This window comes from Phoxinus phoxinus (genome assembly GCF_949152265.1).
Source record: "Phoxinus phoxinus genome assembly, chromosome: 15".
Classification (NCBI taxonomy): Eukaryota; Metazoa; Chordata; class Actinopteri; order Cypriniformes; family Leuciscidae; genus Phoxinus; species Phoxinus phoxinus.
The window spans coordinates 12,428,428-12,443,555 of NC_136890.1; the positions used below are offsets into that span (position 1 = coordinate 12,428,428).

General features: G+C 35.9%; 1 protein-coding gene across 2 annotated transcripts; it reads right to left on the reverse strand.

Moving 5' to 3' along the window:
* Positions 1-1,902: 1,902 nt before the first annotated feature.
* On the reverse strand, positions 1,903-11,615 carry slc7a4 (solute carrier family 7 member 4). Of its 2 annotated transcripts, XM_079637724.1 has the most exons (6): positions 11,501-11,615; positions 9,041-10,119; positions 7,363-8,102; positions 5,478-5,586; positions 4,042-4,253; positions 3,070-3,390 (listed from the first exon to the last, which is right to left on the reverse strand). In XM_079637724.1, exons 2-5 carry the CDS (start codon positions 10,020-10,022, stop codon positions 4,057-4,059), a joined length of 2,028 nt encoding a protein of 675 aa, XP_079493850.1. In that variant the 5' UTR covers positions 10,023-10,119; positions 11,501-11,615; the 3' UTR covers positions 3,070-3,390; positions 4,042-4,056. The 2 variants fall into 2 exon arrangements, with proteins under 2 accessions (XP_079493849.1, XP_079493850.1); XM_079637723.1 differs by having other exon boundaries at positions 1,903-4,253; positions 11,501-11,603.
* Between the last annotated feature and the right edge of the window lie 3,513 nt (positions 11,616-15,128).

Sequence of the window (15,128 nt, forward strand, 5' to 3'; positions counted from 1 at the left end):
AAGAGGTTAAGACAAAAAGAGGTGCTCCAAAATTTATTTAAAACAAGATCCCAGCTTTATAATGATTTTCATCTTTGATTCAATAATCTTAAATTCCACAAAATGACAGTCTATACAAGTCAAAAAATTACAAGTCTACAGAAGCTGTATGTAAAACTTTGGGAATGCTTCAGTATCTGAATCATTAAGGCCATTGGTTACATGTGCTATACAAACATATAGATATAATATTTACTTGTTAACTGGGTTTTGTGCCTTTATCTAGTCTTCAGATCCTCATTAAGCAACTACATTTGGCTGCCAGAAAGACATGAAGTGGATTATACAGCAGAGTGGACTGGCAGACATGTTTAGATATAAATTCAAGACAGCTGTTGAACAAAAGCAGGGAACGGACTGAGAATATAAACTCCATTAGAAGCGTCTGAATAAACACCGGGGCCAGTGCACTCAGTAAAGGGAGTATTTTATATGGACATTCGATCGGAATCAGTGTATGGGCAGCCACAATGTGATGTGTTGGACTTTTTACCCTAATCATGTGATTAAAAATGGGATAAATGACATAAACAGGACATTTTGGGATAAGGAAAGAGCAGTCACATTCTTTATATCAGTGAGGAAGTATTAAGTGCATGATTAAACAGAAAGAGCAGGAAGTAGAATGACACATCATGTTTCTGAATGTGTGTAGTGCAGCTGAAGCTATCCGAGCGACAATAATAATCTCTACAGGGATAATCTGGGTCAATCTGTGAGGGAGGGAACGCTGTAAATCTAGGGGGTGATGGAGATTAAGGGGCTTGTGAAGCAGAATATCCCATACTTGCTTCTGTATGGAATCATTTTTCAAACCTGCTGTCAAGCCAGTCTCCACCACGTATAAAATGCACTCTTCTATTGCTCTTGCACTGAGGAACGGGTCTGTTCTGTGCTTGTTTGTCAATATTATAGTGTTAAGGAGAAGTATAAATAGTTTAAAGTTCCTATTCAAAGCAAATGTATCTTTACTACTAACAGGGACAATCCACTTTGAGAAACTCAAGGTGAAGTGCTCTGAAGGGCACACTGGTGATCGGGATGCCAGTAATTCTCAATACTGTGTATGTGTGTGTAAGTTTGACAATATCATTTTGAGTGTTCTGTTCTATCCTAACATAAAAATGACTTCATCTTCATGGTCAACATACAATTTAAAGCTCAATTTCTAATGCACACATGAAGCTGGGTCAATGACAACTAGAAGCGTTCAAGATAAAGGAAAATGTTGAAGGGTTTGTTCACACTTGGCATGTTTGGTTCGATTAAAATGAACTCTGGTGCTATTGCTCTGTTAGTTCGGTTCATTTGATTAAGTGTGAACGCTGCCATCTGAAACCTGCTGCACACCAAACAAGCAGTCTACTTCCAAACAAACTCTGGTGCATGTCCACTGAAATATGAACACAACACAGACCAAAGATAAACAAACTAAAAACAGGATGTGATGTGATGTGACCCTAAAAAGGACATAATGCTCAAGCATGCTTGGTTCTTCTCGTCATAAGAGCTACGCTTCCCATTAGTGTTCAGTACAGGCATCAGAACTGTGTCTTTTTGCAGTAGATCTTCATTTGAATGTGCAATGGAGGAATTCCTAGATGTTTTAATTCCTTTACACATTTTATAAGCCGTTTGAGAGTTCTAAGCTGGTAAAATACCACCATTTGTACACACATACAACAAGCGCATTTAGCACACAGCATTATTTTGGATGTTCGGCAAGATCTGATGCAAAATATAAAGCATAAAAGCTGTCCAATCAGGTTTTGACCTTATCCTCATGCCCTTTCTGTTGTATATTTAGGTTTGGTGTTAAAAATGACAGTGGAAACACTGAGTAAATTGATCTTTTTTTTTTTTGGTCCAAAAAGAGAACTGAACTACAAGTGTGAACACACACTAAAATGTGTGTCATGTTCTTAGAAATAAACTCTTCTCAAATAGTTATTCAAATATTTATAGTATTTTAAAAAAACACTTTTTTTTCCTATGAAATAATAGAATAAAAGATTAGTTATTTTCAAGAACTTCATCCTTTTAATTCGTTTATTCTTCTTCTTCAATCTGAAATCAGGATAGTTGTATCACCCTGTCATTTATTTGTTTTATATTAGAAACATGTTTATTATAAAAGAGGTGTATTCAAGTAATTGTATGTATGAAATGTATATTTTGAATAAATTAATAGATCTTGACAAAAATGTCCAGATGCTAAAACAACCAGTCAGTTCCAAGGTAAAGTAACCAAGTAACCAGTTCCAAGGTGCCAAGTAAATGTCCAAGCTCAGTCACATGATCACACTGTTTGAGTGTGTGTGAGAATAAGGGCAGTTTAGTGTGTGTGTGTGTGTGTGTGTGTGTGTGTGTGTGTGTGTGTGTGTGTGTGTGTGTGTGTGTGTGTGTGTGTGTGTGTGTGTGTGTGTGTGTGTGTGTGTGTGTGTGCGTCACATGAGATGTGCAAATCTGACTGTGGGAATAAGGATTAGTGAATGCTGGGTAAGTGTGTTTGCAAAGGTAAGGTAAGTGAGGAGTGTCAGTGGACACAAATGAAACACGATCACTCATGAACAGCTCATTCTAAGGTTATCAAACAAACATACAGTACATATGAAAAACAGAAAAACTCAATTCACTTAAACATCATGAATAGTGAACATTATTAAAAGATGATTTTGGTTTGAGTATACACTGAAAAATAAATAAATATACAGTTATACTGTATTATAAATAAATATTCATGAGGTGCAGAAAAGCGGTGGAAAACAAACAGAGAAAAGGGTTGTAATCAGGGCCACAGGGGTTAGTGTGTGTTTAAGGAGTGTGTTTGTGACCCAAACACCCAAAAATAATGTATGTGTAAATATAGTAATGTTTGAGTATTTTCATGTGATCCATTGTTGGTTCCTGCCTTCTGTTAAATTCAAATTATGGCCATCAGAGTGAGTGTGTGTGGGTCTGATGGGGGAAGGGAGATAGATTTGAGTAGATCCACATGATCCCTTAACAGCATTTGCTAAGACACTCATAGACCTTTAAACACACCCTATATTTTCTGTCTACCAACCAGTGATTGTCAGTATTTCCCACAGATCTGCAGAAACCATAAAAATATCAGGTATCTGCCAGTAACTACACTCCAAATGACGTTTCAACAACCACAGACTCTTGCATTATAGATTAATGTACCATCATACCTGTGCATTTCAGTGTTTGGACTACACTAATAAAAATGTTTCCTCAGAATATGCTCAAGCAACAACTTACATCAGTGTTTGAATGATAAACAGTAGTATAGTCTGTCTTAAAGGTTTCAGCTTTCACAGAGCAGCAATGCGGATCCACTCGGCTCTATATAAACATTATAAAAGACAACAGAGATAATGAATCCGGTTGGGCCACAGAATTATGGTGCACTTTGCTTATTCTCATATATAATTTACATACAAGCCAGAATAGTTGCTAAATGTAGCTTAACACAGTGGATATGTTATGTAAGAGAGAAAGTAAATGGCCCACAGTTACTGTATGATTAGGATGCTGACAAAAGAATGTTGATAGCATACAAAACAATCACGTAGTGACTTTAGAAGAAATATTTCATGTTCAGTACAAGTTAAGCTCAATCTATAGCCTTTGTGGCATAATGTTGATTACTACAAAAAATATATTTACACTTGTCCCTCCTTTTTCTTTAAAAAAAGCTAAAATCTTAGTTACAGTGAGACGCTTACAAAGGAAATGAATGGGGAGAATCTGCAAACATCAAAGTGCCTAACCATTCTGATTTATATATTTTTTTTAAACGAGGTATGAGTTACAATAATTGTTTGTGGTAATAAACATTATGCCACAAATGCTGGCCCAAAATAGTCATTAATTAATTTTGAACATTTTGGTTTATCTCGACATGATGGCAGCAGAAGTAAACGGAAGTGAAACATAAGAGAAAGAAAGCAAGAGTAATACACAGGTAGGCATGCAGGTGTACTGTAAACACACCTCAGCATGATCAGATCATCTGCTGGCAGGTGGATTGTCGAGGGTTGGTGTGTGTGTGTTGTGAGTGTGTCCTTCAGGCTGGACGTTCTGCACTGTCTCCACCAGGCTGCCGCTGGGAAGGACCACGTAGCGCGCCGCCACTTCCTGTCCCTGCTGTTCCCGTAAACCCTCCTTACTGTGCCAGACGCCATACCCGAAATACACCAGAAGACCTGTGACAGAGCAAGAGGACAAATTTGATTATGTGACCAGGCTTGTTTAACTGTTTAAATGGTTTGTAGCAGTTCTGACAGGAGATGAAGATAATCATGTTAGGACTGATCTTCTCTTCCCACAGATGAGTCTTTAGCCAATTAATGCTGAGACAATAGTTGCCTTGTCTCTTTAAGAGCTTGCACATGGCGAAGCAGCTAACATTTAGCTATTAGCTTTGACTAAAAAACGAACAAAACAAGTCTATAGACATGACATTTTCAATTCATTTCTCATTAAAACAAGACGGTGAATATGTAAGGGTGATCACCTGTAGGGGTAACAGTACATTTTTATAGTTTGAACTCCAGGCTATTATCTACAAGCAATTTCCAAACAAAATGTCAGTGAGAGAAAATATTTAAAGGGACAGTTCACTCAAAATATAAATTCTGTCAACATTTACTTTCCTAATCTGTGACTAGGAATTTACAATTCATTAGGTTCCTTACACAAAGCTATTGGATGGGTTTAAAAAACTTTAAGGGTAGCCAAAGCTTGACAGTAGCCACAGTTTCCATTACTCTTCAACGCAAATTGAAAATACAGCCAATGGAAACATGTCAATTTCACAAAAATTCCCATATATCACAAAAACATTTTTACGCTTACATGAGGTGGTTTTTCAGGCAATTTGAAAAAAGAAAATTTAGCAAAAACAGAAATGGATTTTTTTTTTTTTTTTTGCATTTACAGGTCACCTGTCGTAACAGTTGATCATTCTTTAAATATGACGCAGTATGTTTGGACAGAAGACGAGACGAGTTCTTTATTAAACTCATTAAATTTAATAAAAATAATGGTTGATGCAGATTTAGAAAATAGTGCAAAAGTTTTCTGCAAATCTGTAAAGGAAATGCATTTAATGATAAGTAAAAAGTTGGTTAAACACACAGCTTAAAATCCCTTTTGTGTTCCACACTAGAAATAAAGACGAATGGAACAATATGAGGGTAGATATAAATTTTTGTGTGAACTATCACCTTAAGACAGCGATATGTTCATTATTTTCAGTATTGTTCAATATTTTCTTTAATGAGATAATGCTGTTCTGTACTGAGTCGGTCAGTTCATAGTGTATACATCTCATTTGCTGCTTTACTTTAGTACAGTAATTACTAAATTGATGTTTATGTAATTCACAATATTGTGGTGAAGGAGAAGTGAAAGTGCTGAACTGGTACCTGCTGCGAGCCATATGGTGAAACGGATCCAGGTGAGCGGACTTAACTTCAACATGAGAAATACATTCAGGAGGATGCTGAAGCCAGGAATAAATGGCACCAGAGGAACCTGAATGATGAAACACACACTAGTGATGCACAGTCTGACTAATTTCGTTGACTCTCAATCTCAGTTGGTTTGAACGGTTTGTTTAAATCAACTGGTTCAAGAAAACTATTCAGTGATTCTTTTACATACATCTTTCATGAATGCATCATCATGTGATTCCTGGCATACAAGCATGTTTTTTTTTTACATTTATTTATATGGTTTTATTAATAAGGGAGTTCAAACTGTTCATTCAGTTTGTTACAGCCAATTCAGCTCCAAAAAATTTATAATGTATATTAAACAATGTTGAAATCTATTTACATCTTAAGACTGAAAGCATTTTTGCATGATTGTATATCAGATATCAGTATCCTCAGTTCATTCCCAAATGCTCTTAGTACTTATCGGTTCACTCATTACACATTCAAGTTCAAAAGCTCAGTCAGCTAACGTTTAGCAGATTCTGCAAGGTGAATGTAAACTTATGACCACAACTGTACAGTTTAAGCAAATGTAACATTTCATGATGTAGGCTTGCACAAAACAAATATTAGATGAATATTTGTGTGCATAAAAGCAAGTGCTTCAGTAATAATCTAAATTCAACTAATTAGGCTACGTGTACAATACATTCATTCCCACTGTTTTTAAAAGTGATAGTTCAACCAAAAATAAAATTATATCATCAATAAATATCATCAATTACTCACTCTCATTTCATTCCAAACCTATAAGACTTATATTCATCTTTAAACACAAATTCAGACATTTTTAATGAAATCTGAGAAATTTCTGTCCCTCCATGAAAAGTCTAATCCCCCAAAACTTAGTTCAAATCGTCTATAAAGAGAGTGCTCTATGCATGTTCGCTGATCAATATGTACCGTAAATAAAATCCTACATTAAAATTCATATGGATTTATTTTACTATCTCTTTATGAACTTGTTTAACAACAGAATAATAGGAGAATAGACTCAATGGAGGACCAGAAATCACTCTTTATTAAAAAAATACTTAATTTGTGTCCTAAAGATGAACTGAAAATCTTTTGGTTTTTGAATGACATGAGTATTGATGACATAATTTTCATTTTTGGTACACTCACCCTTTAAAGGGGTGGTTGATTATGATTGAACTTTTCTAACTTTAGTTAGTGTGTAATGTTGCTGTTTTGCATAAACAAAATCTGCAAAGTTACAACGCTCAAAGTTCAAAGCAAAGGGAGATATTTTATTTTAAAGAAATTGCTTTTTAAGGACTACAACAAACGGCTGGTAGGGACTACACAAAGTTTCTCCCGGGTTAGTGACATCACCAACCCTAAAATGTACATAAACCCCGCCCCCGTGAACACATTTATAGATTATCATGACAGAATGCTAATCAATAACTAGAATATAACTACACATAAGCTACATAAATTCATCAACTAACCATTCAGAAATGTTGTCTAAAAGTTTTTGAAAGTTTCAGTGCATGTTGGTGTGAGGTAAAAGGACACAAGCTGTTGAAGCTCCGCCCCCTGTGCCGGGAGCAGCAGCTCATTTGCATTTAAAGGGCCAGACAAAAATGGTGCGTTTTTGCACACCCTCAAAAAGTGACAATTTTAACTTGCTATATAAAAATATCTGTGGAGTATTTTGAGCTAAAACTTCACACACACTCTGGGGACATCAAATACTTATTTTACATTTTGTGAAAAGGGCATTATACCACCACTTTAACTGTATGACATCTGTGGTTTTGTCTAACCAGATGTATATTCACCTTATTACGCGGTGTTTGTAACTAACCTGAAAGGTCTTGTGATTGGGCTGCTGTTCATGGACCCAGATGAGAGCCAGACTGAGCAGGAAGACCAGACTGAAGATGAACAGCAGAAGGGTGAAGCTCCACACAGGCAGATGCAACTGGTTAGTCCCAAACACCAACACAGCACTAAAAGAGACTGCACTGACCATAAGAGCCAGCACAGAGAACGCCACCACCTCCCCCGGCTCACAGTCCCCCAGTATACGGCCCAGATACGGTTCCCAGCAAGCCTTCAGCGTCCCGGCAGCGCGTCTCTCCTTCACCGCCTTCTGCCTCTCCACCAGCTGAAGTTTATCAGAGAATGACTCATACTCCTTCGGCTCTCCGCTGTCCTGTGCAAAGGTCTGGGTCTCGTTCACAGCCACAGATGGATCCAGCTGCTGCCCTGACTGGTTCAGTGAAGGTGTGGATGAAGTATCGCTCTTGATTCCTCCTGAGCTACCAGTACTTTTATCCTGTTGGTAGCGGAGCACTATGATGCTGGCCGCTACAAAAGTGTAAGCAAGCAGAGTGCCAATGGAGAGGAACTGGACTAGTGCTTCTAGATCAAAGATGAGGGCAAGAAATGCCATAAGGCTGCCAAAAACAAGAATGGCTATCACCGGGACTTTGGTTACGGGGTTGACACGAGAAAAGACAGAGAAGAAGAGGCCATCCTCCGCCATGGCATACACAATCCGCGGGAGAGAGAAGAGGTTGCTGAGCAACACAGTGTTCATGGCTAGATGAAAGAGATTAGATAGATTGGAAACAGATTGGTTTGGAAACAGTATAAACTCCATATTTCTTCATCTATATAAACATGACAATTATAGATACTGTTATAATGTACAGTCATGTCTCTCAAAAAAACATAAATAGTAAAAGTAAAAACATAAAAAAGTAAAAACATAAATATTTTGAAATATTATTACAATTTAAAATAGTTTTCTAAGTCAGTATATTTTAAACTGCAAGACTGTATTGACTGCAAAGCTGAATTTTCAGCACCATTACTCCAGTCTTCAGTCACAAAATCCTTCAGAATTATAATATATATGCTTATTTGGTGCTCAAGAATAATTTCTTATTATTATCAATATTAAAAATAGTTGTGCTGCTTAATATTTTTGATATACATTGATGGCGTGATGAATAGAAAATTTAAAACAACAGCATTTACCGGTACTTGAATTAGACATTTTTTCCATAACATTATAAAGGTCTTACTGCCACTTTTGATTATTTTAATGCAACCTAGCTGTATAAAAGTATTAATTTATTATATGTAAGGCCATACAAAATATGTAAATTTGTAAAAGTTCACTGGAGGTAATATTTTTTTTTAAATTTGTAAGGTGACATGCAAACAAACCAGGATGGAAACATATTTATTGAATAAATTCCTAAAAGCGCATCAAAAAAGTGATGTGATGTTGCCTCAACAAGACAGTTTTCAACAAGACTGAATAATTTGCTCATATGATTGGCCACTATTACCTAAAAAATGTTTGTGAATGAATAATTATTGCATTAAATAAGTGGTTATTGAATTTTTTTTTTTTACATCTTTTGTTGTCATTTAATTGTGTATATTTGTATTAAATCAACCACCCTGCTCACTATATATCAACACTGGACATTGAAAATCCTATATGTCAACCACTAACTCATACTCACCACAGATGGAACCCACAGCCACGATGAACCCGGCCCAGCTATATCCCCGTCTGAAGAACGCATCTGACAGAGCGGAGTTTGGGTCGAGTGTATGCCATGGAACCATCAGCGTAAGAACTGTGGACACCAGGACGTACGCTGTGGCCGCCAGGCCCAATGAGATGGCCGTCGCTATAGGAATAGCCTTCTGAGGATTACTGGCTTCTTCACTGGAAGCCGCTATCACATCAAAGCCAACAAAGGCATAGAAGCATGTAGCAGTTCCTGCCATAATACCTGAAAATCCAAACGGGGCAAAGCCTCCCTCCTTAGCGCTCCAGTTGACTGGGTCGGCGAGTACAAAGCCAAAGACCAAGATAAAGGCAATGACTACCATACTGATGGCCGAAAAGATGTGGTTGAGCCAAGATGAGACACGAACACCAAAAGAGATGAAAAATGAAGCCACTAGGAGGATGGAGGCCGCTAAGAGGTCTGGGTAATGAGTAATGAAGGGCACGTCCCAACGCATCACATGACTTTCAGTGAAGTTCTGGATGCGGTGATTGAAAATAGAGTCTAAATAGCCACTCCACGCACGAGCAACTGCAGCCCCTCCAATCATATACTCCAAAATGACATTCCAACCAATCAGGAACGCCCAGATTTCCCCAACAGAAACGTAAGTAAACATGTAGGCGGAGCCTGTCTTTGGTACACGGGCGCCAAACTCAGCATAGCACAGCGCTGCCATGAGAGACGCGACTCCTGCTATGATGAACGACACCACGACAGCGGGTCCTGCAGTGTCTTTAGCAACGGTTCCTGTGAGAACATACAGGCCTGAACCCACCATTCCACCAACACCAAGCAGAGCGAGGTCCACTGTGGACAGACAACGTTTCAGTGATGTTGCCATTACGTCATCCTCCAGCGTCTTTAGCCTGTTGAGCTTCTGACAGAACCTCATCGCTGAAGAGCATCCAGAAACACATGATGCCATCTTGATAGAGAACGAAGAGTTGGCGAAAGAGATGATATGAAATACACCAAGGTCACACCCGGTCCATAGTTTTCAGAGTCAAACAGGCCTTATAAACCTGGAATGAAAATAAACATAGAATAAATATAATATACTGAAAATCAAAGTCAGAAATTAATGATTGTTTGAGCCATATATATATATATATATATAATCTAAAGTGTTGTGAAATAATTTTTTTATTGGACATTTTATATATTTCATAACATTCTATTCTAGGCCTATCTAGTGATGGGTTTAGTCTCTTTGTATTGACCTGTAGTTATCAGATATTACATGTATTGACTGTCTTAAAGTATGGCTAATGATTGTAGATTAACAAAAGAAAAACTAAATCCAGCTCTGAAAACATTGATTGAATATGAATATACAACTTAGCAACTCCCATTAAATGTTATTAGATACAAATCTAGTATGATAGTACACAGCAGAGAGCTGTGTAATATAACAGAAACCGGTCAATTATTCAACATGCATTTTATTGTGTTATGAAATGTTGTGCATTATTTACACAAAGTCACAGGGCCATCACTACAAATCATGGTATCGGTACATCATTTTAATGGGTGGGCTTCATTTCCCCTGGTCTCAATAGTAGACAAATTCTTTCAACTATAATTGATCCGTAATATTTGTCTCTATGTCATAATGTATATAATAGACCCTGTGTATTAAGTTAGTGACTACCTTTTGCAGGTAGCCAAAAACTGCAGCCATAGTCCATAGATATGGTACAGAAACAATTCCTAAAAAGTCTGAACTGAATTACTAATTTCAGCTATCAATCATAACCTGGCATAATGTATTTGGAATATGCAACATAAACGTTTAATAGTGTTTAATGCTTAATAAAACCTCAAAATCTTGATTAAATTAATGAATCATGATATGCAGTTATGTGGAGATGTCAGGCCACAGTTTACACAGATGATGCTGCGGATGGCAGATGGTGATTCCCGTTCACATCACATCATATCCGCTGCTTCTCGAGACTCACTGCTGGAGCAAGCCCAGGATGACGTCATACATGTCATCCTTATCTGTAAATCTTCATTGTACAGTGAATTTACAACTCACTTAACGTATAAAATTATATGAAATACAAGCTAAATGTTGATGCACCACCTTTCTCCATAAAACGCAGCACGAATAATCCAACTCAACATGTATTTGAGTCTGTAGTGATATTTTAAAGAGCTAAAATAAGCTCGCATTTAAGAACCAACGATATTTTCTCGGCGTTGTAATCGTTTGATTGAACTATACCGTGCCAGCTGTCTGTTTTCATCCTCCTTTATCGCTAAAACCACAAGGTGTTGATGAGCATCGTCGCGAAGACAGGTGAGAAACTGACCCGCTATGTTTCGCATTAACGACAAATCTAAGCATTAAAACATATACATGCAAATTATAAAGTATAGTAGGCTATGGCTTTTTACCTGTAATTGATTCTTGCGTTCATTCGTGTCGTGTTTGATGAAAGCGATGTTGTAAAGCGTCATTGAACAGAGGAGGGTGGAGGAGCGAACAGGAGCTGTTTCCGCTCTTAAAGGCACAGCAGCTCATTAATGGATAACCTTTACCTAATGCACTGTTGTCTACACACTACACAGACATGATGATGCTATTACTGATAATGAAATATTGAGCCACTTACTATTGTTGGAAATGGAAAGTCAGATTCATTCTATTGAATTCAATCGGTGCTTCTCATAAGAAGCCTATGTAGTTTTTTTAGTTAAACAATTTTTATTAAAATAGTATATTTCCAAGTTTGATTTTGTCATTCCAATAACCATTCATTAAAACATCTATTTTTCGCGCAAACCTATATTTTTAGTCCCAAAAGATAAAAAAAAGAGATCAGATATATCATATAAAGGCCCATAATGTAATGCTTTAATGCTTCAATGCAATTAGCTGTGTATTTTTAAAAAACAAGTAAACAACAGGTTTAATCAAAAGTCATTTTTTGGAAACATAATTTTGTTAATTGTTAATTTAACAACCTGTTAATTGAGACTGAAAGAGTTTCAGCATTACTCGATAAATATTTCCGGATAAAACTGTTGAATAATATTACATAAAGGACTGTTACTACAGAATTTAACAATCAAAATAAATGGCAAAGTATATATATATACTATCATAATGGTAATTCTAAGTGCTTATGTAGACATAATTAAGAGGAAAAAAACCTAAAGATACAGAACTTTATATGCCTACATTTTCTTTCCTTTATATAAAAAGTATAGAATTTAAAAAAAGTATAGAAAATAATGAAAAGGAACAAAATAATGCATTGCAATACAATGCAACACAGTTCATGCATATTTATGACATGTATGTAACAGTTTGTTTAAATGTCTTAAGCGCAGTCATTTTAGTTTATAAAGGCACTACTTATAGTTAAACTAAATTACAGTAATGTCAAATATGAAGAGTGCTGTTGTTATAACCCATCCCACTACTGATTATATGTCTAGGATTATTAATGTTGACAGTGTCAACAGCATACAAATAAAATAGTAGTAAATAGTAGTAAAACCAGTGTATCTCAAGATGTCCAATGGAGGTTGCTTGACCATTTTCAGTTATTCTAAATGTATTTATTTTGTTTGTTTGTTTGACTGATTGATTGATTGATTGATTGATTGATTGGTTGGTTGGTTGATTGATTGATTGATTGATTGGTTGGTTGATTGGTTGGTTGGTTAATTGATTGGTTGGTTGATTGGTTGGTTGGTTGGTTGGTTGATTGATTGATTGATTGACTGATTGATTGGTTGGTTGGTTGGTTGGTTGGTTGGTTGGTTGGTTGGTTGGTTGGTTGGTTGGTTGATTGATTGGTTGGTTGATTGATTGATTTAATTTTATTGGTTTAAACACAATGTGTGTTGCTCCTAGGAACAAAAAGCAGTTCCTTTATATCCAAATGTAATGAGCAAGATCACTCAAGGATCCACTTTTAATTTCAATTTGTTATAGGAATGTTTCTAAATGTATTTTTTCGGAGTACCAGAACATTTCAGGTTTGAGACTGAATGGGGGTAAGAAAGTGCAATTTAAAATACTACTCACCCAAGATATAAGTCCTCTGTGGGAGCATTCTTATGTAAAAGAAATTGAGTTTGAGATTTTACTGGTTACAGAGTTAAAGCTAGAAATCTGAGGTAAAGCCTAATTTAATAAGCATAACAAATAATAATGAACAGCATTTCAAAGTAATTATGTTTATGATTGACATGCAATAGCTTAAAATATACAGACATGGCCTACTATACAAAATCCAGTATAATACCTCTGTCCTCTGTTACTAATAAAATATGATGTTAGTTTAATGTTTTACATCATTATTTTTTGTGTTTTCTTTTAGAATATCAATATGTTAATATAACTAATTTTAAACACTCATAGTTCTCCCTTGGAAGTTTGCTGAGGCCCTCTAGTGGTAACCTGTCCTCCACACTGAAAAAATTATGTGATTAATAAGTTGCTTTAACAATTTGCACAAAAAAAAAAAAAAATCAACTATTTTTTAAAAGTAATTTTAATGTAATTTAAGTTGAAATTACTTAAACATCTAAGTCGTTTGTACTTAAAAATGTATGGCAGCAACTCATTTTTTTCTTACAGTACCCTTGTGCGACCTTATGGACATTTTTTTATATTTTTTATTTGATAATTTTGCCTGTGTTAATTCCAACTGCATACATGTTTGCACAGGTGTGTATTTTTATTGGAATTTTACTGTCACCCCATTTCCTTTAATAAATCTATTTGGCTCTACACAAAATCTAAAATAGTTCCACTCAGGACCTTAAGTGCAATTATTAACCCCAGGGGCATTTAACTATACAATTATCTTTGTTAATAGGCTTTTATTATGTTGGCAAGGCTTCAAAATAAAAAACAGGTTTTTTTTTTTTTTTTTTTTTTACAAGATTTTGCCATTTGACCAATAAAGCAAATACTCACTAAAATACTTTATTCCTGTTATCTGCTTCTTGAATATTATAAAGCCAATTGGATAAATTATGCAGCTGTAATTGTGTGAGTGTGTTGGTATGGATCTCAGATTGTGTTTTTTATGTGTGCAATAAAAAAACTGTGTGTGTGTGTCAGTGTGTGTGGGCTTGTAAGGTGAAACTCGAAAATGTTTAATTTCGTGCAAAGGTTAATTTATTTCAGTAATTCAACTTAAAAGGTGAAACTAATATATTATATAGACTCATTACATGCAAAGTGTGATATCAAGCCTTTATTTGTTATAATTCTTATGAAAACCCCAAATTCAAAATTAGAATATTGTGAAAAGGTTTTCATAGCTGTAAGCCATAATCATCAAAATTATAACAAATAAAGGCCTGAAATATCTCACTTTGCATGTAATGAGTCTATATAATATATTAGTTTCACCTTTTAAGTTGAATTACTGAAATAAATTAACTTTTGCACGATATTCAAAATTTTCGAGTTTCACCTGTAGTCTTTAAAGACACGAAATGAAACGAAAAGGCATTTGAAATCTAACAAAGAAAAAAGAGAAACAGCGAATGTGCATCTCATCAGTCCTGAGCCAAAAAACCTTTTCATATTCAAATGTATTGACCATGCGTTTAGCATGTGCATGCAGTTCATTGGGTGTTCCTCATTGGCATTCAGCCTGACCGTTGTGTGTGTCACGCACGCACACGCACACACACACACATACACACACACACACACACACACACACACACACACACACACACACACACACACATACACACACACACACACACACACACACACACACACACACACACACACACACACACACACAAACTGTTGCAAGGAATAAACAATGTCGATTCTTGTATGACTAAGCATGTTCCAAGTCACTTCTTAGATCTGCATAGGTGGTTTGCATTGGAAGGTTCCTGAACAAACACAGGGATTATTATATGCATTTCTTCATAATTGTGATTGAACTTTATTATTATTGTTATTACATGATTTATTGATGCATACCATCTATTTGATTGTTTAGATTATACTGACCTCTTGCTGCATTTCCTTTGAGTA

What these genes read in the sequence shown, in the direction of transcription:
- slc7a4 (XM_079637723.1), bottom strand. Translation starts at nt 10,022, where the DNA reads ATGGCATCATGTGTTTCTGGATGCTCTTCAGCGATGAGGTTCTGTCAG. An exon ending in CCAATCACAAGACCTTTCAG is followed by an intron (nt 5,587 to 7,362) that starts GTTAGTTACAAA and finishes TTCATCATTCAG; the next exon opens with GTTCCTCTGGTGCCATTTAT. An exon ending in CACCATATGGCTCGCAGCAG is followed by an intron (nt 4,254 to 5,477) that starts GTACCAGTTCAG and finishes GCTCTGTCACAG; the next exon opens with GTCTTCTGGTGTATTTCGGG.